At 42.7% G+C, this 26,035-nt stretch overlaps 1 protein-coding gene across 1 annotated transcript in view; it reads left to right on the top strand.

The window, feature by feature from the left end:
- The window catches only part of IGF1R (insulin like growth factor 1 receptor), a 322,256-nt gene that overhangs the window by 250,288 nt on the left and 45,933 nt on the right, over positions 1–26,035 (top strand). Inside the window, exons 6-10 of the mRNA XM_029066648.2 lie at positions 3,636–3,850; positions 6,426–6,552; positions 17,533–17,771; positions 21,253–21,420; positions 21,671–21,875. Coding sequence (XP_028922481.1) covers positions 3,636–3,850; positions 6,426–6,552; positions 17,533–17,771; positions 21,253–21,420; positions 21,671–21,875 — 954 coding nt within the window. The remainder of the gene's footprint in view (positions 1–3,635; positions 3,851–6,425; positions 6,553–17,532; positions 17,772–21,252; positions 21,421–21,670; positions 21,876–26,035) is intronic.

Below are 26,035 nucleotides of genomic sequence, written 5' to 3'. Positions count from 1 at the left end.
AAGGTTGCTTCTCCCTGATTTATCTGCCCCAACTGGATAAAGTTACACCATAAGGGATTCTTCACAACCTCCCTTTTTTTTCTCAGGCTGGTCTTTGGTCAGTCTGAAATTCTTAAAATTCCATCATCTGACACAGCTGAAGTTAAAGGGCACTTCTTTCTATCCTTGAAAAGAACACTGTCCTCTTCAATGGGAACATAGGTTCTTTGGGAAAACTAGTTTCTGATTGCAGAAACCATGAGGGTTGTTACTTTCCCTAGCACAGTGCTGACAGTTCACTGGAAATTTACAAATGAGACATTCTGCCATTTTTACATTATATAAATGAAATTTCACTCCCTGAGCAAGTAGGGATTTTTCTTCTAGAATCTTGTGCATCTGTAAACTTATTTGATTTGACAGACTGAGGTATGAAATCTTAAGAATGGTAAAACAAGAATTGGGAAATGGATTTGGGCCTTGTCATTGGGAAATTAACTTTGGTAGAGCCATTGAATTTTTCCCAATCCTATTACTTGGCTGTGGAGTACCTGCTAGTTTGTGTTTCACCTTTTAAGCAGTAGGAAAAGAATTTGCTTTGGTTCCATTCAATGAATTTTTACCAATTAATTTAGTAGTCATGAACACAGCAGTAAACAAAAGTTATGACTAGTGATGTTTCATTCTGAGCCTATTAAAGTTTTTAGAGTAAATATTATTGCCAGGATGTTCTAGAAGACTTGAGGTCCTGCTTCGCTTACTGGGTTTTGCCAGTCAGTAGCTTGAATACTTGGACAGCATTAAATAAAATAAATTTGAAATCAGTGATATTTCTCACACCCTGCCACAGAAATGGTTCCAGAAAAGGTTATTTCTAGACAGAACTCTTTTTTTAACCCACCTCTTCCTCTCATTGAATTCATTTGGACTCACCTCTTCCTTTCAGTGACTTCCCAATCCAGACCTGGGAACCATGCTGAGGCTGGTGGCTGGTACCTCAATCTTCATTTCCTTTCCTCACCCTCTTTCCTTTTCCCCACCTCCCACCCCAGGCAGAGGGACTGCTTCTACATGAACCATCCAGAATCACTGAGTGAGAGTAGGGGCCTGGGGACATGGTATGGGGTGATTTGGAAACCCCCAGCCCGAGAAACCTATACTATCCTGCCCTGCCCTGCCCTGCCCCGTCCCACCACCCCCATCACCATTTAAGAGGTGAGAGAGTTGGAAGTCATTAAAACTAGTCCCTTCCCCTTGTGACTCCCCATTCACAACCAGCAGACCTCTGCTCTCACCATCTTCAAAACCCTTCTGAAATCACATCTCCACCAGGAGGCATCCCCTGCCTAATTTTCCATCTCCCTGCTGTTCGTTACCCCCAACGCACACTTTGTCACTTCCAGATCCCTTAAGAACTTAGGCACCCACCTCCTTGACACCCCTCTCTACCACTTCCCCCTATCTGTAATCTCTTTTATTATCTGCTTCTCTGTCTAATGTAAACTCCTTGAGGGCAGGATTCATGTCTGCTAATTTTGTTGTACTCTCCTGAGCACTTGGTATAGTGCTCTGCTCACAGCAAGCACTTAGTAATTACTTTTGATGGACTGATTGCTGGGAAATGAATTGGGAAAAAAAACATTGAAGGAAAGCACTGCCCTTTATCCAGAAACAGATCTGGCCAGGTGGGCAAGGTTATTTCCCCAGGGAAAATGGCAGCCCATAGGAGCCTTCTTCTAAATGACAAGGCCCAGCAATGGTATTGAGTTCCTCCTGCCTGCTACCCTAGTATGGTGGCTACCCTTTTCAGCAGGCATCCAAATATTCGTACGGACTTTATGAGCATGACTGATCTTTAGTTTGCTTTAGCTTGTTTTACTGTTTTGTCAGTAAATTTATGGGCAGTTGACAACCCTTGGTAGCACGACAGACCACTTTGGGTAATGTTATTGTGGGTTCAGCTGAGTTGTGTAGGGAGAAAAAACATTTTCAAAGGAATATAGTACAGGATGACGAAATCATGCCACCCAAATGCACAGTCTGTAGTCTTGTGAGTAGTACCAAACCTTAGGCAAGTGACCGATATTTTTCCTGAATGTGTTAGGCAGGTTCATCTTCCTTCCATCTTTCTTTAGCTGTTACACCACAGCTGAAGCTGCAGTCTTTGTCAGCCCAATCTCCACCAGCATTCTTTGGGTGCCATATCATGGTGTAAAGGTATGCCAATCAATGCTTTTTATTGAGCGCTTACTATGTGCAGGATACTGTACTAATCACTTGGGAGAGTACAGTACAACAGAGTTGGTAGATGCGTTCCCTGTCCACAAGGAGCTTACAGTCAAGGGGAAGACAGATATTCACATAATTAATACAATATAGTCTTCCAATATAATACCAAAGGTAAGCCTCGGGATAAGTCTTCAATACTGCTTTTTCCCCTGTTGTCTTTTCTCATAGGGGAGTTTGGGTGCTTAGCCTTTAATAGAGACTACTGCTCTAGAGAATAGTCCTAAATTATGTCTTCTCCATGATGGGTGGCTCTCTCTTTTTTGGCCACTGCAACTCTCTTCTCTCAAGGAGAAAATAGTCTTGCTTCTCAGCTAAAAATTCACACTTTCTGCAGCAAAGATTTGAATAATATTTCAGCATCTTCTAGTGTTTGCAGTATTGTCAGTAAAAGAAATTAATATTACAATATTATTAGAGGAGAAACAACACGGCCTAGAGGATAGAGCAAGGACCTGGGAGTCAGAAGGACTTGGGTTCTAATCCCAGCTCTGCAACCTGTCCGCTCTGTCACCTTGCGCATGTCACTTAGCAGCGTGAGAAGCAGCGTGGCTCAGTGGAAAGAACACGGGCTTTGGAGTCAGAGGTCATGGGTTCGAATCCTGGTTCTGCCACTTGTCAGCTGTGTGACTGTGGGCAAGTCACTTCACTTCTCTGGGCCTCAGTTACCTCATCTGTAAAATGGGGATTAAGACTGTGATCCCCACGTGGGACAACCCAATTCCCCTGTGTCTACCCCAGTGCTTAGAACAGTGCTCTGCACATAGTAAGCACTTAAATATCAACATTATTATTATTATTATTACTTAGCTTCTCTGTGCCTCACTTAGTGACTGATGTTAGTAATAGTATATGTAGTGAACCTCAGTTACCTCATCGGTAAAAGGATTAAGACTGTGAGCCCTACATGGGACAGAGACTGTGGCCAATCTGATTAGCTCGTGTCTACCCCAACACTTAGCATAATGCCCGGCATATAAATGCCGTAAAAAATAATAATAATACTGACCCGTCATCCAGATTGTAAGATCCTTGAGGGCAGGGCACATTTCTACCAATTCTGTTGTATTGTACTCTTCCAAGCACTTCACACAGTGCTCTGGACAAAGTACGCGCTCAATGAATGCAGTTGATTGATAGAGGTCCAATAAACTCATTGGCTTCCCACCAATTTCACTGTGTAGTGGTCCTTAATCATGTTGCTGCTTTTGCTGATAGTGGTTTTAAATTCTTACCATTGTTCATGCTCTAGTTATGTTCACTATTGCTATGGGAAATATATCCTAGAGCAGATGCATTGAAGAGTTCCAGTTTTGAGGATTAACAAGGGAAATGTATATGCTCATTCATTTTTGTTTATACACTTTTAGGAATTACTCTTTCTACGTCCTTGATAACCAGAATTTGCAGCAGCTCTGGGACTGGAACCATCGTAACCTGACCATCAAAGAGGGAAAAATGTACTTTGCTTTTAATCCCAAGTTGTGTGTTTCTGAAATTTATCGAATGGAGGAGGTGTCAGGAACTAAAGGGCGTCAGACCAAAGGGGACATAAATACTAGGAACAATGGAGAAAGAGCTTCTTGTAAGTTTGCCATTCTTTCACAACATTGCAATATCGTACATCTTTATTTAAAATGCTCACACGAATCTGCCTCTCACTTGTGTGTAATAGATGAGCTGTATGCACTTGGGCTTTGTAAGAGTTGGTTTAAATGCCCCACAGAATTGTTTGGAGTAACCGTCAAAATCACTGGTGGGGCGGGGGGGGGGGGTGGTATTCTAATTTCTGTGTTTAACATGGGTGTGTGGGTGTTAAAAAACAATCTTATAAATGGTTTCCTTGTGCTCAACAGAGATTTCAAAACAGTGTTTACCAAATATCCCCAGCTCAATGAGTCTTTAGATGAGATCCCTAAATAGAAACTAGCATAGATATTTCTTGTTGTATATAGGGACAGTACTCTTCAAGGCCATTGCTACTAGCTAACTAGAGCCTTTCTATCCTGAGGGAATTACAGATGGGCAGTCAGTGAATTTGTACATCCACAGCCAGTGTCAGTCACTGACTGTTCCTTCAGACTATCACAGCAAGTTTTCCTGTTCCCCTTAAACACAGAAGAGAGAAAGAAAAGTGAGAAATTGTAGCAGCAATGTAGTGCCACTCATTGTAAAAATGTACTCTAAATGGGCACTTTGCTCCACTGGGTGAATTTCAAGGCAGTGATTTTTTTTTTTACTTCCTAAGTTTTGTGGGAAATGTTTTTATGTACCTCATTATTAGTGTTAGACATTTTGTAGTTTTTGCACTCCTGGAACTCTCAAAGGGGTTATGTACGTTACTATTATTTTTCTGTACATTAGTTGTAAATTGGGAAAATTGTGGGGAGAGTGGTGATAAAAGAGATTTGTAAAATAACTAGTGTGGTTCCTTTCAGGGGTTGTGGAAACTCTGTAGAAGACATTTTAAAATAACAGGTTTGGTTTGCTTGTTAGGAGACTGGATTAACATGTCACTGTCTCTTTGGTAAATCATTTCTGAGCAAAGATAGGCTTACCTGAAAAGCTGCAGCGTTTCATCAGAAATTTAGCCCCCAAGCCCTTGTTTCTTTCCACCTTCCAATAGTAACTAAAACATCTGAAACACCGGGCAGATTTAAAAATACGTATTTTTTCTAGTATGCTAAGCTAGTCTGACTAGTCAGCACATTAACAATGAAAGCCATTTTCTTTTTGGAAAATAAATTTTGAATCTTTTTGCCCTGAGAGTGCCATTTTTATCGGATTGAGTGCATTTTAGGAGGCAGATCTTCGCCAGCCATTTGATGAATTACCAATCTTTGAGCCAGGTGCTCAATGGGGGTAAATTAGCTGTCAAGGGAGATATGCCTATATAGTCCTTCGTTGGCCTGAAAGAGTGAATGTGCTTACTTGGGCACCTAAATGATTTCCAGGGAACAGTTTGAGCTTCGAAGAATTTAGAATGTAAGGTAAAGATTTTACCTCTTTCTAGATGGAGGAAATTCTATATGGTTATATTTTGGGAAGCAGCGTGGCCTAGAGGAAAGAGTCAGAGGACCTGTGTTCTACTTCTGGCTCAGCCACTTACTTCTGTGTGGCCTTGGGCAAGTCACATAACTTCTCTGTGCCTCAACTCCTTCATCTGCAGAATGTGGATTCAATACCCTTTCTCTCTCCTCATTAGACTCTTGTATCTGATTATCTTGTATTGACTTCAGCATCTAATGCAGTGCTTGGTACCTAGTAAGCACCTAACAAATATTTATTATTACTATCATTATTGTTAATAATACTTTGACAGTATTAATATTTTGATATTATCAATAATAATATCATTATTTTGGGCCTTGCAGTGAAGCAAGCAATAATCTAAAAATCAAAAAAAAAAATGCTAGATGGTAGAATAATTGCAATACCCAGGGTAATGTAATACTTTGCTCACAACTAAACCCCTTTGGGAAGAGTCTTAGTGGGAATTGAGTGGAAAAATAAGGAATCTTCTCTTTCATTGAATCAGCCCCACTGTTTCTATGAAGACAGTGAGTGAAGGCACTGTTTGAGTGAGTCACTGGTAACTGATTCCCTGACTATTACTAGTGCATTTACGCTGCACTAGCAAAAAATGCATCAAGTTACTAACACATTTAAAAGTTGTGTCCCTGAGAATAACAAACAAAACTGAATTACTGGAATAAAAACTGGAGAGTTGTGGCGGGCCATAAAGGAAATAGGGTTACCTCGTGTAATTTACAGAAACAATGCTTTAGCCCTGTGAATAATAATTACACACTTTCTATGTGTTAAGCAATAGGACTGATACAAGGTTGTCAGTTTGGAAGAAATCCCCGTCTCATACTGGACTTGCAATATATTTTATCTACCCATTTCACAAAATGAACTGAGGCTTGGAGGGATCTATTACATTGTACTCTCTCAAGAGCTTAGTACGGTACTCTACACACAGTAAGCACTCAATAAAAATGATTGACCAATTGATTGATTATGTGAATTTCCCAATACCACCTAGCAGGCCAGTGGGAGAGTTGGGTTTAGAATTCAGGTTTCCCATTTGGACCACTAGACCCCATTGCTTCCTAACCCAACAATGTGTCACTACTTGACATTCCTTTGTGCTTCAGGTGAAAGCGACATTTTGCATTTCATCTCCAACACTACAATGAAGAACCGGATTAAGCTAACATGGCAGCGATATCGTCCTCCTGATTACAGAGATCTTATTAGCTTCACTGTTTACTACAAAGAAGCGTGAGTATCCATGTTCAGGGACTAATGATGTCATTCGGGACTTAAGTCCAAGTGAGGATATGGTTTCTCTTTTGATTGTTGTGTTTATCAGCCAAATGAAAAATAAAGTGATTCAGCCAACCTCCCTGAGAACATTTTTCCTATGTTCAGTGTCCTCTTTTCATCCTCAAGTGCCTTTCCTTAAAAGGTTTATTTGCATGTGGTGTGGTACTGATACAGGGTGAAAAATGGAATTGGGAGGTATATGAGGCCTCACTTGGTTTAGTGGGGATTTTAGAGAACATAAAAGGAACAAAGGTGAAAAGCTTATTTTTGAGGGTATTTTCCACCCAGTTTCAAAACTGCATGGATAATACCCTTGGACCCCTCTTTCTGATCCTCTATTCCCCTGCCTCAGTGTACTGATTTCTGTGTTTCATGAGATAGATGATTAGAAGCAGCATGAGGTCCGGAAAGGGAAATGTATGAAGCATGGATGGGAAAAAGTGGCTCAGGATAAACCAATAGATGCTAGATAAGTGTCTACTTTTTACTGTAAGCTTCTTGCGGACAGGGAATGTGTCTGCCAAATCTGTTATATTGTATACTCCCAATTACTTAGAACAGTACTCTGCACTCTCTAAGCACTTAATAAATATGATTGATTGAAGGTATGACCAGTCATCTACACTGGCTCTTGATTTACTACTACTAAAGATTTACAATTGAAATTTCACAAAAAAATTCCATTCCTATCAGTCTTCCAGTGAACATCTTTACACTCTAGACTATAGAGCCAATAAATCTTTTCTGAAATACATAACCTAGGTGGAATAATTCACCAGATTTTTTCCCATTCCTGATATTGGTTGAGTTAATCTCCATGGAGCATGATTCCGATGCTCACTTTCACCAATTAGTTTCCCCTCTCTCTTCATCTTTCACCTTCCCACCAAATCTTTGCCAAGCTAACAACTTTTATCATGAAGCAGTAGTATAATTGACAGATTTGTGTTTCATTTCTTCTCTGTTTAGAAAGGAAAACCTTCAGGAAAGAGGTAAGAACTCCCATGACATAGCCAAATGGAAGGAGTGGGAGGAGGGAAGGAAAGTAGAGTATGATTACCAGCCTCTGAATAACTAGCAGTTGGTAGTATAACTGATTGAGCCATTTGAGTTAAGAGCACTCTTTTTTTTATCTCATTGTTATATCTAACTGCTGCTTGGAAGGATGCCTAGAGGAAAATGTGTACATTTTATTTGTTTTCAGTTGATCACTTTGGCTTAAAGTTTGGTGGTTCTGGGTATAGACAGAAGTTGAAAATCAGTTATTCAGCATCTTTTCAAATTGAGATAAATTTTCAGAGAGGAACCAAAATCTTGGGCTAATGAACCTTGGGCTCCAAAGGTGAGTAAATACCAGATCAGAATGTGGCTTGAGTGCTTCCTCAGACTTAATTTTTAGTTCCTTCCCAGCCTCTAAGGGAGCTATTGAGTCAAGATTTTCTTGTTCAGGACTAAAATGAATGAAAAAAAAAATTATAGAGGGAAAGGGACAGGGATGGCAGTAAAGACCAAATGAAAAGCAAGTATTCAAACCCAAACCTCTGGTAGTATTGGTGATTCTATTGAACGCTGATGAAAGAAATGTGAAGAGCAATTATGTCTATATACAAGTTCCTGTTTGAACAGAATGTTTTGTTTTTGTTAAAAATTGGAATGCCAAGTCATCATGACATGCTTGCATAGCTTCCCATTGTCTCTCAGAGAATCCAAGAAAAGAGGAGGTGAAGAAATCAGGGTGGGATGTCAACACATTCTGAGATGCATGTACAAGAACCTAAACTTAGCTGGTACCTGAGCATGTTCCAGGCCCCGACATGAAATTATTCAAGTGAACAAGAACAGCTAGACTTCATAGACTGTAGAATGAAAGCTACTTGTGGGAAGGGGTCATGTCTACCAATTCTATTATGTTGTACTTTCATACGCATCTTAATACAGTCCTCTGCCCATGATAAGCTCTGAATAAAACATATCAGTTTGATATGTTTAAACTGCCCACTGCCAATTTAACAGTGGTACGTTTTTCTAAAATTGCCCTTGAAACCTCTAATATCTGGAGCTCTTCCAACTAAGCTGGGAAATATAGCCAACAAAATAGAAGTTGTATAGTCATGGATCAGTCTGCCATATTTGGCATCTGTGTCAAGACCAGTAGAAGTAATAAGCGTATTTATTAACTACCTACTGAAGAATCCACCATACTGAGCTCCTGAAGAGATACAACCAAAGCAGAAGACACAGTCCTTGCCCTTAAGGAGCTTACAAACAGTGAAATCAGAAAACTAAGCTTCAAAGCCAATCATAACCTAGGCTTGAATGTGTGAAAACATCCTACCACTGACTCATTCCTGGTGCACCATCAAAATTACTTTGATTACCCTTTCACCTCCTGTGCTTATTTAGTTCATCTGGGTGTTTTTTTTTTGAGGGAGTTTTTTTATGGTATTTATTAAGCACTTACTATGTGACTGACACTGTAATAAGCGCTGAGATAGATACAAGGTAATCGAGTTGGACACAGTCTATGTACCGCATGGGGCTCACAGTCTTAAACCCTATTTTCTAGATGAGGTAACTGAGTTGCAGAAGTTAAGTCAGTTGCCCAAGGTCACATAGCAGATTGGTGGAGGAGCTGAGTTTAGAACCCAGATCTTTCTGATTCCCTGGCCCATGTTCTATCTACTAGGTCTTGCTGCTTCTCTTTAGAATTAAATGAAAGCTTTTGGTTGAAGGACTTCTGTTAGTAAGCATTGCCTCCTTTAGAAGTTGCTAAGCTTCCATCTAGTACCTTTGAACATATTTCACAGCATTGCTTCACTGTGAGAGTGTGAGAAGAGGTAAGAGGAGTGACTACAGCCCAGGCTTTAAACAGTTTCCAGAAAAAAATGAAATTGTTTTTCTAAAAATAACCAGTCAACTGGATTGCAAATCCACTCTGGGAGGGGAAGTATATGAAAGGATAAAGAAAGAAGAGAGGGTCAAGCCAGGGCCAAGGAGGGGCAGAACTGAACAGCTTGCTGTGAACTGGGAGAGATAGAACCAAAGGTTTTAATAATACCTCAGTGTTACCTAATTGAATTAATGGCTACATCACAGACACATAGTATTGCCTAAAACACTGGCACGCTTCCTGAATACTAAATGTGGGTGTTATAATGCAATTAAATAGAGAATTGTCTTTCAGTAATAAAACTAAAAATGAAATATTGTGATAGGATTTTCTCAAGTTGGACATGTTGCTGCTATTAACAGCTTACATATACAGTTTCTTAGGGATAATGCATTGGAATGAGAATTGCACCAATTAGTTGCAAAATGCTGGCCTCTGTTTACACTGTTCCTGAATGTCTCTGTCCAGATGTCTGGCAATTTTTATGCTAGAAACACTTGACTAATTTCTTATGAAGATTTGCAGACCAAATAACCTTGCTAGGTACATGATGTCCTTAAAGCAGTGGGCTGTTTTTCCAATGTTATCCAGCTACGTAGTAAAACAGTAAGAATTAATGTAATTAATGTGCTCCTTTTGCTTCAACGATCCTACTTAGGCATTTTGGGGTTTTAGAAATCTAGGTATGTGTTTTGGAAGTAAATGCTAGAATGGCTACATATTGGTTACATTGGCAATTCACCCAGTAGTTGGGAACACTAGTGACATGGGGAAAACTATCTGTTGAAAACATTCACTCTTTTCCTTTCCTTTTTTTCTTGATGCTTGGGCTAAATCAGTCTTTGGTTTTATTTAATTTCCTTAATTTGAGATGTTCCCTGTCCATAATTTGAGATGGCCCTGTAATCTAGCTTTTTGCTCCTCTTCACTACAGAGACCGTGGTCTTCAGCTTACATAAAATGGGCTTTACTCTTCAACTTGCACTAAATGATATCTATTCTCTCCTAATTCTCCCTAATGTCTCAGCTGTCTTCCTAACTATTGATAGCAGAATGGTCTAGTGGATAGAGCACAGGCCTGGGAGTCAGGTGGTCATGGGTTCTAATTTAGGCTCTGCCACTTGTCTGCTGTGTGATCTCGGGCAAGTCATTTCACTCCTCTGGGCCTCAGTGACCTCCTCTGTAAAATGGGGATTGAGAGTGAGAGCCCCATATGAGACAGAGATTGTGTCCAACCTGATTACCTTGTATCTACCCCAAAACTTAGAACAGTGCTTGGCACATAGTAAATGCTTAACAAATACCACAATTATAAGTATATATCCCTCTGGTATGTGAGCTACTTGGGAGCTGGGATCATGACCATCTACTCTATTTTACTGTATTCTCCTAAGTGGTTAGAACAATGCTCTGCAGAGAGTAAGTATTCAATAAATACACTTGATTGATTGATTGATACCCACCCCTTCTTAGAAACTCTTTCTAGTCCGGAGTTTTTTGACACTTTACTCCTTAACTGCTCCTTAAGTTTTTTTTCAGCTCAGTTAATTCCTTACCTGGTTTCAGTTCTCATCTCCAGCATCAACTTTTCCAGGCATACCATCTCACCTGCTTTGCAACCTTATGTTTTCTGGACTTGGACACACATACTTGACCTCATCATCTCTAGTCATTGTACAATCTCCACTCTCACCAACTCTGAAATTCTTCTATCCAACCACAAGCTCCTCATCTGCTTTCTCTCCATCTGTCTCTTTGGCAACTCATTCTCAATCTCTTTCACAGGTTCCTCTTCTGTTCCTGACTTCCTAAATGTGAGTGTCCCTTAGGGCACAATTCTGGGTCCCCTTCTATTCTCCATCTACATGCACTCCCTTGAAGAACTCCTTTGCTCTCATGGCTTCAATTACCATCTCTATGTGGGTGATTCCCAAATTTACATCCTCAGCCCTGATCTGCCTTCTTCTCTGCACTCTCGTATTTTCTCCTGCCTTCAGGACATCTATACCTGGATGTCCCACTGACAGCTCAACTTAACATATCCAAAACAGAACTCCCAAGTGCTTTGTAACATTAGCTCAGTGCTCCATCAGCACCAAAGGCTCCATAGAGTCATTTTTGTTATAGTCAATCAATGATATCCACAAATCTACATCTATCTCAAAATCCATAATGATAATAATTGTGGTATTTATTAAGCATCTACTTTGTGCCAGACAGTTCCTATCCCACATAGGGCTCACAATCTTAATCCCCATTTTACAGATGAGGTAGCTGAGGCAAAGAGAAACTAAGTGACTTGCCCCAGGTCACAGAGCAGACAGGTGGACGAGCTGGGATTAGAACTCAGTTCCTTCTGACGCCCAGGCTTGTGCCTTAAACGTTAAGCCATGCTACTTCCACTCATTCAGTCATTCAATTCATTAATTCAATCAAATTTATTGAATGATTACTCTGTGCAAAGCACTGTACTGAGCACTTGGGAGAGTACAGTATAACAATGAACAGACATATTCTTGCCCACAGCGAGCTCACAGTCTAGAGGGGAAGAGAGACATTAATATAAATACTCCTTCATAAAATAAATAGGTAGATAAATACTCCTGCATAAAATGATCACTTCTTCCAAGACGCATTCCCCTTTAGCCACCCAAATGCTAATTTTTTTCTTTTTGCAATCTATTTTGTGTTAGTTTATTTCAATGCTCTTACTCTTTTGCCTATTGTGCTTTGGCAAGTACATGAATGTGCGACTCCCCTGTAGGTTGTAAGCTTCTTATGCCAGGAAATAGTTTACTTCTATTGAAGGTTCTACGATAGCTCACTCAGTGCTCTTACTTCTAGGAGCCGTTCAATAAATACTATTATCATCAATGCTTTTGGACCCATTAGCCATAAGACTAGGTACCAATCAAATTGAAAGTGATGTTTTATATTTTTCCAATGGAATCAAGATTGTTGGCTTCTTTAAGAACTTATCCCCAAAGTTGCCTTGATCCTTTCATACAAAATCATTTAGTCCATGTTTCCACACTCCTCAAGAACCTCCAGTAGTTGTCCATTCACTTCTGCATCAAACAGAAACTGTTTACGATAGACTTCAAAGCATTCAATCATCTTGCACCATCCTACCATACCTCCCTAATTTCCTACTATAACCCAGCCTTCATACTTCAGTCTTCTAATGCTGACCTACTCGCTATACCTCGGTCTCACCTATTTTGATGCCAGCCTCTCACCCATGTCCTGCCTATGGATTGGAACTGCTTCCCTCCTCATATCTGACGGAGAATCACTCTCCCCACCTTCAAAATGTTAATAAAAGCACACCTCTTCCAGAGGCCTGCCCTAATTAAGCCCTCATTTCCTCTTCTGCCACTCCCTCCCAAGGTGTCAACCTTGCATTTAGGTTTGCACCCACTATTGACCTCTCCCTCAGCCCCACAGCACATATGCAACATATCCATAATTTATTTAGATGAAGGTCTTTGTTCTCCTCTAGAAGGTAAACTCATTGTGGGCAGGGAATGTGTTAAATTCTGTTAAATTATACTCTCCTAAATGCATGGTACAGTGTTGTGCACCCAGCAAGTGCTCAATAAATATGGTTGACTGAGTACTAGCATCAGGTGTTCTTCTAGTCAAATCATCTTCTAGCAGAAAATGACTTCTGAATGCTGGAAATGGATTTTCATGGGGAGAGGAAATAATTAGAAATGTTTGTACTCCTTTGACTTTTGATTGTCCTGGGATTTATGGACACTAAATCTCCTCTTTAAATAGGAAAGTTCATTTCCCTAGTAATAATTGTGATATTCATTAAATGCTTAATATTCATTAAACATTTACTGGGTTCCAAGCCTTGAGATAAATACAAGAGAATCAATCAGACACAGTCCGTATCCAGTAATATCAGATTGAGGGAGATCAGGTGTCTCATCTCCATTTTACAAATGAGGGAACCTGAGGTCAAGAGATGTAACATGACTCACCCAAGGTCTCACAGCAGGTCAATGGCAGAGGCAGGATTAGAACCCAGGTCTCCTGATTCCTTGATCCTGTGCTCTTTCCACTGAACCACCTAGCTTGAATCTACTATGTGGTGTTCTATGTTGTACTCATTTAAAAATCATTGATTCAATAGTATTTATTGAGCGCTTACTATGTGCAGAGCACTGTACTAAGCACTTGGAATGTACAAGTCGGCAACAGATAGAGACAGTCCCTGCCGTTTGACGGGCTTAAAGTCTAATCGGGGGAGACAGGCAGATAAGAACAATGGCAATAAATAGAGTCAAGGGAAAGAACATCTCATAAAAACAATGGCAACTAAATAGAATCAGGGTGATGTACATCTCATTAAACAAAATAAACAAAATAAATAGGGTGATAAAGATATATACAGTTGAGCAGACGAGTACAGTGCTGAGGGGGTGGGACAGGAGAGGGAAAGTGGGGAGAAAAGGGTTTAGCTGTGGAGAGGTGAAGGGGGGGTAGAGGGAGCAGAGGGAAAAAGGGGGGAGCTCAATCTGGGAATGCCTCTTGGAGGAGGTGAGCTTTAAGTAGGGATTTGAAGAGGGGAAGAGAATTACATTGTCAGAGGTGAGGAGAGAGGGCATTCCAGGACCGTGGGAAGACGTGGCCCAGGGGTCAACGGCGGGATAGGCGAGACTGAGGGACAGTGAGGAGGTGGGCGGCAGAGGAGCGGAGCGTGCCGGGTGGGCAGTAGAAAGAGAGAAGGGAGGAGAGGTAGGAAGGGGCAAGGTGATGGAGAGCCTCGAAGCCTAGAGTGAGGAGTTTTTGTTTGGAGTGGAGGTTGATAGGCAACCACTGGAGGTGTTTAAGAAGGGGAGTGACATGCCCAGATAGTTTCTGCAGGAAGAGGAGCCGGGCAGCGGAGTGAAGAATAGACTGGAGAGGGGCGAGAGAGGAGGAAGGGAGATCAGAGAGAAGGCTGACACAGTAGTCTAGCCGGGATGTAACAAGAGCCTGTAGCAGTAAGGTAGCCGTTTGGGTGGAGAGGAAAGGGCGGATCTTGGCGATATTGTAAAGGTGAGACCGGCAGATCTTGGTCGGCAGATCGGATGTGTGGGGTGAACGAGAGAGACGAGTCAAAGATGACACCGAGGTTGCGGGCCTGAGAGACGGAAAGGATGGTCATACCATCCACGGTGATAGGGAAGTCTGGGAGGGGACCGGGCTTGGGAGGGAAGATGAGGAGCTCAGTCTTGCTCATGTTGAGTTTTAGGTGGCGGGCAGACATCCAGGTGGAGACATCCCGGAGGCAGGAGGAGATGAGAGCCTTAAGGGAGGGGGAGAGGACAGGGGCAGAGATGTAGACCTGCATGTCATCTGTGTAGAGATGGTAGTCAAAGATGTGAGAGTGAATAAGTTCACCAAGGGAGTGAGTGTAAATGGAGAACAGAAGAGGGCCAAGAACTAACCCTTGAGGAACTCCAACAGTTACAGGATGGGAGGGTGAGGCATTGCCTGCGAAGGAGACCAAGAATGACCGGCCAGAGAGATAAGAGGAGAACCAGGAGCGGACGGAGTCCGTGAAGCCAAGGCGAGATAAGATGTGGAGGAGGAGGGGATGGTCGACAGTGTCAAAGGCAACTGAGAGGTCAAGGAGGATTAGAATGGAGTAGGAGCCATTGGCTTTGGCAAGAAGGAGGTCATGAGTGACCTTAGAGAGAGCAGTCTCGGTAGAGTGGAGGGGATGGAAGCCAGATTGGAGGGGGTCCAGGAGAGAATGGGAGTTAAGGAATTCTAAGCAGCGAGTGTAGATGACTCATTCTAGGATTTTGGAAAGGAAGGGTAGTAGGAAGATAGGGCAATAACTGGAAGGGGAAGTGGGGTTGAGAGCGGGTTTTTTTTAAGGATGGGGGAGACGTGGGCATGTTTGAAGGCAGAGGGGAAGGAGCCATTGGAGATTGAGTGGTTAAAAATAAAAGTTAAGGAAGGGAGGAGGGCAGGGGCGTTGGTGGGCGATGGTTTTTGTAAGGTGAGCGGGAATGGGGTCCGAGGTGCAGGTGGAGGGGGTGGCACTTGCGAGGAGGGAGGAGATCTCCTTTGAGGATACTGTAGGGAAGGATGGGAAAGTAGGGGAGAAGGTTGGTGTGGTGGAGGGGAGGGGAGGGGAGGAGGGGTGACTTTGGGGAGTTCAGACCTGATTGTGATGATTTTTGTGATGAAGTAGGTGGCCAGATCATTGGGGGTGAGTGATGGGGGAGGGGAAGGAACAGGGGGCCTAAGGAGAGAGTTAAAGGTCTGGAACAATTGGCGGGGGTGACGGGCATGGATGTCAATGAGGGAGGAGAAGAGGTTTTGCCTGGCGGAGGAGAGGGCAGAGTTAAGGCAGCAAAGGATAAATTTGAAATGTATGAGGTCAGCTTAGTGCTTGGACTTCCACCAGCAGCTCTCAGCAGCTCAAGCATAGGAGCGTAGGAGGCGGACAGAGGAGGTGATCCAGGGCTGTGGGTTAGTGGAGCGAGAGCGGCGGAGGGAAAGGGGTGCGAGAGAGTTGAGATGAGTAGAGAGGGTGGAGTTGAGAACGGAGACCTGATCATCGAGAGTGGGAAGTGAGGATAGGGCAGCAAGGTGGGGAGAGATGCTTTTGGAAAGACGGATGGGATCAAGAGAGCGGAGGTCTCTGGGGGGGAGTAGCAAAGATTTGCAGGGGGAGGGAGTGTGAGAGATGAGGCAGGTGAGAAGGTTATGGTTAGAAGGAGGGATTTCAGAGTTGGTGAGGGAGGAGATAGTGCAGCGGTAGGAGATGACGAGATCGAGGGTGTGACCGAGTCGGTAATTGGGAGTAATATCGTGGAGCAGGAGGTCGGCAGAGTCGAGGAGGGATAGCAGGCAGAGGAGTCATCGGGTACATCCATGTGGATGTTGAAGTCTCCGAGAATCAGAGTGGGTAAAGAGAAGGAGAGAAGGAAGGTGAGGAAGGGGTCTAGGTGGTTGAAGAAGTCGGAGGTGGGATCAGGAGGGTGGTAGATGACAGCAACAAGTATCTGGAGGGGGTGGTAGAGGCGAATGATATGGGCTTCGAAGGAGGGGAAGGAGAGGGAAGGGGGAGAAGGGATAGTGCGGAAGCGGCAATGGGGTGAGAGGAGGAAGCCGACGCCTCCTCCCTTTCCGGTGAGTCTGGGGGAGTGGGAGAAGGAGAGACCTCTGCTGGAGAGAGCAGCGGCGGAGACCGTGTCTTCAGGAGTGAGCCACGTTTCCGAAAGGGCGAGGAGGAGAGAGCGGGAAAGAAAAAGGTCATGGATGAAAGGTAGTTTACTTGTAATGGAGCGGGGGTTCCAGAGGCCACACTTGAAAGTAGCTGTGGGTGCAAGGGGGGGAGAAGAGAGGGAGTGGGGGGAGGGGAGGGTTTGGATGGGAAGGAGATGGCGGGGCCCTGGACGGGGAGAGGGGGATGAGGGGTGGTGGTGGGACAGGAGGACTGGGATGGGGCATGGGTGGGGAAGGGGGGGGGAAGGGGGTGAGGAGGGGGTTTGGTGGGGGGGAGAGTAGGGGGAAGGGGAAGAGGGGTAGCTCTGGTAAAGCGGGGTTCTAGGGCGGGGGAGAGGAGGGGAGGAGGAGGCAGAGGAGAGAGTGGGAAAGAGCTGAGCGAGAGAGGGGAAGGGGAAGGGGAGGATAGGAAGGGACGGGAGGGAGGAGGGGGGCTGGAGGGACATGGTGAGGCCAGAGAGGTGGGTGGCAGCACTGACAACAATAAACAATAACAAGCGAAATCGGTAATATAGCAATATGATACAGTATGATACAATACAATAGTGTTAATAAGTGGGCAATGACCAGGGTCGGGGGTCGACCCGATCAAACTCAAAGTCAAGCGGCTAGCGGCTGGGAGATTCCCAGAGCTCATGACCAAATGTCTCTGAGGCGGCGGCGGAGGCCCTGAGTTTGTCCGAATAACCTCTAATATTTTGTGCCATTATCATTCTAGAAAATATGGTGTGGTAGTTCCCTGTAAAATTATTGGGAACTTTGTTTTCAGAGGAGAATAATGATCTCCTTTTTTTTTTTTTTTCCAGACCTTTCAAAAATGTCACTGAGTATGATGGTCAAGATGCATGTGGCTCTAACAGCTGGAATATGGTGGATGTGGACCTTCCCCCCAATAAGGAACTCAAGCCTGGAATTCTCCTCCAGGGACTGAAACCTTGGACACAGTATGCAATTTATGTCAAAGCAGTTACCCTCACAATGGCAGAGAATGACCACATCCGTGGAGCAAAAAGTGAAATTGTCTATATCCGTACCAATGCCTCAGGTATATAGACCCATTGAAAAAGAATAATTATTAGAATGTACAGCGAAATTGTGGTCCGATCAACTCGCATTTCTCGTACTTGCGTATTCACTGTAAAGCAATGGGTGAATGATGAAATTGGATATTAGATTAGATGAGAGAGGGAAATGGCTGAACCGCATTTGGAGTCTAGTGGAAACTGTGGGATAGATGCGGCTTCCAATTCCGCATCCGAATCTAAGGTGCTCCTAGGAGTCCCACACCACTATCTTTGCCTCCCTAGAGTGGCCTGCTTCCTCTGGTAGAAGAGGACGTAGGAAGTTGACCCCTTGCCCACATCCACCTTCTGGCCTGAAATGCCCTCCCTCCTCAAATCTGACAGATAGTTGCTCTTCTCCCCTTCAAAGGCTTTTTGAAGAGGCCTTCCCTGACTAAGCCCTCATTTCCTCTTCTTCTATTCCCTTCTGCATCACCCTGACTTGCTCCCTTTATTCATCTCCCCCTCCAGCCCCACAGCACTTATGTACCTATCTGAAAAATTATTTATATTAGTGTCTGTCTCCCCCTCTATCTGTAAGCTCTTTGTGGTCAGGAAATATGCCTGGTGTCTGTTTATTATTATAATATACTCTCCCAAGTGCTTAGTACAGTGCTCTGCACAGAGTAAGCGCTCAGTGAATATGATTAAATAAATGAAAACCTGAGAATTGCTAGGAAATTTTTCACGTAGTTGAGACCCAGAGTGGTTCTCGTGATCGGATAAACCAGGGAAGAGATGCTCAGACCCAAAAATGATGTCAGAAGGTGGGGTGACAGCCAAACTTAGCTTGGCAGATGAGGAGGTATTAGTAGTTGTGGAGATAATAGTAATGGTATTTATTGCTCCCCTACAGAGTTTAAGGCACTGTACTAAGGGGCTTGGAAAAGTATGACAGAAGCAGAAAGTCATTATTTTTTGCCCAAGAGGAGTGCATTCTGTGAGTGCCGGGGTTCCCACTGTCGGCTTTACAAATTTGGGTCCCTGTCTCTGATATGGCTCGGGATTAGAGAATTTGGTCACAATTTCACCAGCCCACAAAATCAATCAATGGTATTTATTGAGAACTTACTATGTGCAGAGCACTGTACTAAGCTCTTGAGAGACTGTAGTACAGAGGTGGCAGTCACATTACCTGCTCACAGGAAGCTCACACAATTCACTGATTACCTTAGCAGTCATTTGGGATACTCATTTTTTATGGTGTTTGTTGAGTGCCTACTGTGTGCAAGGCACTGTTCTAAATGCCGGCGTAGATACAAAGTAATCAGTTTGGACACAGTCCATGTCCCACATGGGGTTCACGGTCTTAATCCTCATTTTACAGATGAGGTAACTGAGGCACAGAGAAGTTAAGTGACTTGCCCAAGGTCACACAGCAAATAACAGAGTTGAGATTACAACCCAGGTTCTTCACTCTCACAGGACTTTCCGTCTCCTACAGAGCCCTCCCTGAAAAGATGGACTATTAGTCAAGTCTTCCAGTGAAAGGGACGCACATCTTAAAAGGACTTGAAAGCCTTTGGCCATTTATCATTTCAAAATATTAGGGAGTAGTAATAATAATAGTAATGAATATGGAATTTGTTAAGCACTTACTGTGTGCCAAGCACTATACTAAGCACAGGATAGATACAAGTTAATCAGGTAGGACACAGTCCCTGTTTCCCATTGAGCTCTCAGGCTAAGGGAGAGGGAGAGCAGGTATTTTATCCCCATAGTACAGATGAGGAAATTGAGGCACAGAGAAGTTATTTTGCCCAAGGTCACACAGCAGGCAAGTGGTGGAGTCCGGGTAAGAACCTAAGTTTTCTGACTCCCAGCCCCGGGGTCTTCCTACTAGACCATGCCACCTGGCTGTTTGCTTGACTTAAGTATCTTCTTTTTCGTACCCAGTATTTGAAATCTATATGGTTAACTTATTTGTTTTGAAGTACTTGATTTTGGAAACTTAATGTGGCTGGTAATCAACTTGTCCTGATTACTTTTGAAAATTCTAGTATTAGTGATATCCTTTTCCAAAGTTGTAATGCCTGTGTACAGAAGGTGTACAGAAGCTCATGTTTCTTTAAAAAGTATTCTGGAACTGGTCATTTCTATCTATTTTTTAAATGGATTGAGTTAAAACTTTGCCTCTGGATCATGGATAAGCAAGGCTGTTGCATTAGGAAGAAGTTTCCAAATAGGAAACACTTTTCTTAGCTAAAATCAAAATAGTGTCCTTTGTTTTAAAAGTCATGCATCTTTCTGTTTCTGTGCAGGTAATCTGGGATTTGGGCTAGAAGGAAAATAAGGTGAAAACAGATATATAAAAAACTGTACTACATCACCTTGGATTTCCTTCTAATTCATTATGTCTTTTTGGAGACATTCTTTTCTCAAATCCATGAGTTGCTACAGTCAACTTGGACACTGATTCAGGCTATAATTCAGGCCCTGATTATCCAATTTGTGGGTTGCCCATGCTCTTTGCTTCATCTCCTTTTTTATAAAATGTTATTTGTTAAGCACTTACTATGTCACAGGCACTGTACTAAGCACTGGGCTGGATCCAAGTTAATCAGATTGGACACAGTCCATGTCACATATGAGGCTCACAGTCTTAATCCCCACTTTACAGATGAGATAATTTAAGCACAGAAAAATGAAGTGACTTGTCCAAGGTCATACAGCAGATAAGTGGCAGAGTCAGGATTAGAACCCAGGTCCTTCTGACTCCCAGGCCTGTACTCTATCCATTAGGTCACACGGCTTCCTAACTCCTTGCTTCCTGTTGTCTGCCCCAGAGGGTAAGCAGGGGATATATATGGTAATGAAAATATAAGCCTGATTTTTGGCCTTGAGAGACATTTGGATTATCCACAGATTTCAATGTTTTTTCCCTTCTTAACATGGACAATCAACTGGGAGATAGCTGTATTTCACTTGTACATGAGGTAATTGAGAATGAAACACGTTGCTTATACTTCTAAATTTTTTATATCTGTAGAACTATTAATTGTGATTATGAATATGTGAACTTTTCTGATTTACAGAGAAACTCCCAAATCCATGCAAAATGTGTTCATTGGAGTTTTTAAATGAAATAAGGGATTGTGACATAAGCATCCTAATGATTTATCTCTTGTTCCCAAAGTAACCATTTAAAAAGAAGCTTTATAGTAAACAGAAACCTACATACATAATGGTAGAACATGCAAACCAGGTTTTTCTCTACCTTATAATTCAGGTGGACATATTTTGGTATAAGAAAACTAATTGATTTTAATTTTGGCACCACTCTTTAGAATGAAATTGTTTTTTCAAAATATTAATTATAAGAACTTGTTAGTTTTTTTTGACATTTGTATTCTGCATGGGAAGATAGCTGTCTAAAGCAAGGTTTGTGTTAATTAGATTCATTTACAACTTTATTCCGTCACATTTCAGTCCATACAAGTGTATTTTTTCCCTTTTCATTTTTAGTGCCCTCTATACCCCTGGATGTTATTTCAGCATCCAACTCATCCTCTCAGCTCATTGTGAAATGGAATCCTCCTTCTCTTCCAAATGGTAACCTGTCCTACTACATAGTAAGATGGCAGCGACAGCCTCAGGATAGTTACCTTTACCGACACAATTACTGCTCCAAAGGTAAGGATGCTTATGACAGCTCATAGTAAAGTTGTTGAGACACGTACCAGTTAATTGCTATTGTTTGAAAATGCCAGGATCCTGATACCACAGGTATCAAATAATTACTTGGGCCTTTTGTCAACAGAAACATGCCAAGTTCTTGAACAAAGCTTAGGACATTTATTTCACTACATCCAGTATGTCACTAGTTGCCTTATCCATCCATTCCATTTTTCTTCTTTTTTTAAACTTTCCTTTTCTGTAAAAGACAAAATTCCTATGCGAAAGTACGCTGATGGCACCATTGATGTTGAAGAAGTTACCGAAAACCCCAAAACTGAAGTCTGTGGAGGAGAGAAAGGGCCTTGTTGTGCTTGTCCTAAAACTGAAGCTGAGAAACAAGCAGAAAAGGAGGAGGCTGAATACCGGAAAGTCTTTGAGAACTTCCTCCACAACTCCATCTTTGTACCGAGGTAAGGTAACTGAAAATTTCACTTAGATTCACTGATTACCCTCGAAAGCCGGGGGCTATATAAAGAGAAATACAACTGAGATTTTTGGGATGCTGAAGGGAAAACAATAGTGGTTACAGGGAATGTGAAGTAATGGGGCCATGCAGACGGGATTGCCAAATTTTGCTCGATGCTAAAAGGAAGCTCTGGCAGTTAATTTGGGAACTGTAGTAGAGGACCAGCTTTCCAAATAAAAACAACTACCATTATTCTACTCTACCCACCAGAGAGATCATTCATAGTGACCCAGGGTGGTGGGTCAGTGTTTCCTGCAAGGCAGTGAAACACAGCCTGAGTGGGGAAATCTGGAGATCTACTCAGGGATCCTAATATACAGCAACTATTCCAAAGAATCTCCCAGTGCCACCCAGAGTAATAACCCCTGGGCACACTGGCAGATGATAAGCTCTCATTAGTGCTCTTTTATGGACCTTCCACTGTGGCAGATGTGTAGATAATAATGACAATGGTATTTGTTAAGTGCTTACTATGTGCCAAGCACTATTCTAAGCACTGGGGTAGATACAAGATAATGAGGTTGTCCCATGTGGGGCTCACAGTTTTTATGCCTATTTTGCAGATGAGGTAACTGAGGCACAGAGATGTTACTTGCCCAAAGTCACACAGCTGACAAGTGATGGATTCAGGATTAGAACCCATTACCTCTGACTCCCAAGTCCGTGCTCTTTCCACTAAGCCGTGCTGCTTCTCAACAACTCAGTGATAGTAGGTGTCACTTACTATCTTATTTAATCAGAGAAGCAGTGTGGCCTAGAGGATGGAGCTTGGACCTGGGAGTCAGAAGGGCCTGGGTTCTAATCCCGGCTCTACCACTTGTCTACTGTGTGACCTTGGGCAAGTCACTTAGCTTCTCCGTGCCTCAGTTACCTCATCTGTAAAATAGGGATTAATACCTTAAGTCCCATGTGGGACATGGACTGTGTCCAACCTGATTAGCTTGTATCTATCCCAGTGCTCAGTGTATTGCCTGGCATGAAGTAGGCCCTAAGCCAATACCATTAAATAATAATAGTAATAATATTAATAGTAGTAGTTCTGGATAGGGCTTTTTCAGTGGCCGTTTCTCCTTTTAAAGCCTTAAAGGAGAAGGAAGACCTGATATCTGTGTAAGAAGAAAAAGAAAAGAGGTTTAAATGCTTCATTTTATTTTTCTTTCTGGGAAGCGCCCTTGCCAATGTTTGTAGATATGGTAGCGGATCTTGATCTGATTTAGGAAAACCAAGAACTAGAGACTTTATTCACTCTTAAGGCCAAATCTCTTTACAATCTTTAAAGAGGCAAAATTGTAACTCCCAAGTGTTTGATACTCCTCCTGGTGCTCTTCTCTTGCCTAACTCCAATATTTTAGGATTCTGAAAACTGTTCAAACTCTTCTGAAAAGAATTAGATCTTACGAAACATTTTGTGAGGTACGATAGAGCAGATAGTATTGAACTCATCCTTGGCTTTGATTCTTGAGCCGCCAATTTAATGTGGTTGCTGGTAAGCTGTTTTTACTTACAATAATTGGATTATGGGGCCAGTGTGCAATCAGGGCCTAGTAAAGGCACACTGTACAAACAATATCATTCTTTCTCTTTGAGATTCCATTGTTGTAGGAGTACATTGTGCTTCTAATCAGAGTCTAAATTCCTGGTAAATTTGAAAAAAAGGGAAGGAATATTGTAGGTGGAGTATGGTACTTGAGAAAGTAATCAGTCACCAACCCATGGCTCCCTCCAATTATCAATCCATCTGCCTCCTACCATTCCTCTCCAGACTCCTTGAGTGAATTGTCTACAGCTACTGTCTCAATTTCTTCTCCAGTTCTCTCCTTGACCCCCTCCAGTCTGGCTTCCATCCCCTTCGCTCCACAGAAACCACCCTCTAAAAGGTCACAAATGATCTCTTTCTTGCCAAATCCAACAGCCTCTACTCCATCCTAATCTTCCTTAACCTTTCATCGCTTTCGACACTGTGAACCACCCCTTTCTCCTGAAAAGGTTATTCAACCTCAGCTTTACTGACATTGTCCTCTCCTGGCTCTCCTCCTATCTCTCTGGCTGCTCATTTTTAGTCCCTTTTGTGGGCTTCTCTGCTTCCGACCCCTAACTGTGGGTGTCCCTCAAGTTTCAGTTCTGGGTCGTCTTCTATTTTTCGTCTACAAACACTCCCTTGGAGAACTCACTCGCCCCCATGGCTTCAATAACTATCTCTATTTAGTTGATTCCCAAATCTACATCTCCAGCCCTGATCTCTCTCCTTCCCCGCAATCTCACCTTCCCTCCTGCTTTCAAGATTTATCAAAGTGGATGTCCTGCCATCACCTCAGACTTAAGAAGACCAAAACAAAATTCCTTATCTTCCCACCCAAACCCTGTCCTCCCGCTAACTTTACCATCATTGTAGGCAGCACTACCATCCTTCATATCTCACAAGCTCATAACCGTGCCATTATCCTTGCTTCTTCTCTCTCATTCAACCCACATTTTCAGTCTATCAGTATCCTGTCAGTTCAAACTTCAAGACCTCATTAAAATCCATCCTTTCCTCTCCATCCAAGCTCCTACTATGTTAATGCAAACATTTTATCCTATCCAGCTTTGATTACTGTATCAGCCTCCTTCCTGACCTCCCAGTGTCCTGTCTCTTCCCTCTCCATGCTTCTCTCTGATGCCCAGATCACTTTTCTACAAAAATGTTCAGTGCCTGTTTCCCCTCTCCTCAAGAAACTCAAGCATCAAACACATGTCCATCCACTCCACTCAAACTGAAGCTCCTCATTCATCGGCTTTAAAGCACTCAGTCACCTCATGTGTCCCCCACACACCTCATCTTGCTACTCTTCTACTACTATCTAGCCTTCTATCTTCTCTCCTCTAATACCACCCCACTGTCTGTTGCACGATCTCGTCTGTTGCACTGCTGAGCCAACCTCTCCACCCATGTTCTGCCTCTGTCCTGGAACGTCTTCCCTTTTCATATCCGACAGACAATTACTCTCCCCACCTTCAAAGCCTTCTTGAAGGTAAGAGGTCTTCCCCGATTAAGCCCTCATTTCCTCTTTTCCCACTCCTTTCAGTATTGCCCTGACTTTCTCCCTTTAATGACCATCCCCAGCCCCACAGTACTTATATACATATCCGTAATTTATTTATTTATGTTAATGTCTGTCTCCCCCTCTGGACTCTAAGTCACAGTGGGCAGGGAATATGACATATTGATGTGTTGTACTCTCCCAAGTACCTAGTACAGTGCCCTGTGCACTGTAAATGTTCAATAGATATGATGGACTGATTGATTTGATCCATATTGGGAGTCTTAGAACCTGGAGAAATGTCAAGATGTCTACAAACTCACTGCTTTTTCTCAACCTGTTGACATCTTTATGTCGGGTACGTTACATCTTGCCAAGTGATATAATCTGGTGTACCAAGAAAACTTCGAACCAGTTGCTTCTGCCCTTGATGGCATCTTCCTCAACTGGGAGTGTATGTAACAACCTCCAAGCACACCGTAGCCCTGAGACTAGTGGTGTGTAAGGCTTCTAATTATATCCACAGTTGCTTGGAGTCTTTAATTCGAAATTCAAAACAGACAGTCCCTTCCCACCCTACCTCTTTCCCATTCCACTGTCTTCTATCTGTGGCTGTGGGCCAGCCCAGAGGAAAATAAAAAGCCAATATGGAGGCCACGGGCCAGTATTCACTCAGTTCTGCCAAAATACAAGTTTTTCAGCATATATGTTTTAGTTATGCGAGTCAAAGAAACTGCTCTGTGTATTTACAGGAGTGCACAGGTGCATCTTTAGAACGAGTGCTTCTGCAAAATGAGTTTTCCTTAACACTGGGCTTTTTAGAAAGCCACTCTCCCATTAAGCCGGTATGGGCAGGGATTGTCTTTATTGCTGAATTGTACTTTCCAAATGCTTAGTACAGTGCAGCGCTCAATAAATATGATTGAATGAATTAGTTATAGAGAAGCACCATGGTATAGTGGAGAGAGCATGGCCCTGGGAATCAGACGGTCATGGTTTCTAATCCTGGCTGCACCACTTATCTGCTCTGTGATCTTGGGCAAGTCACCTCACTTCTCTGGGCCTCAGTTACCTCATCTGTAAA

The sequence above is a fragment of the Ornithorhynchus anatinus genome, chromosome 5 (assembly GCF_004115215.2).
Source record: "Ornithorhynchus anatinus isolate Pmale09 chromosome 5, mOrnAna1.pri.v4, whole genome shotgun sequence".
NCBI classification, from domain to species: Eukaryota; Metazoa; Chordata; class Mammalia; order Monotremata; family Ornithorhynchidae; genus Ornithorhynchus; species Ornithorhynchus anatinus.
Note: the sequence above shows the minus strand (reverse complement) of the source record. Positions and strands in the feature narration are given on the sequence as shown.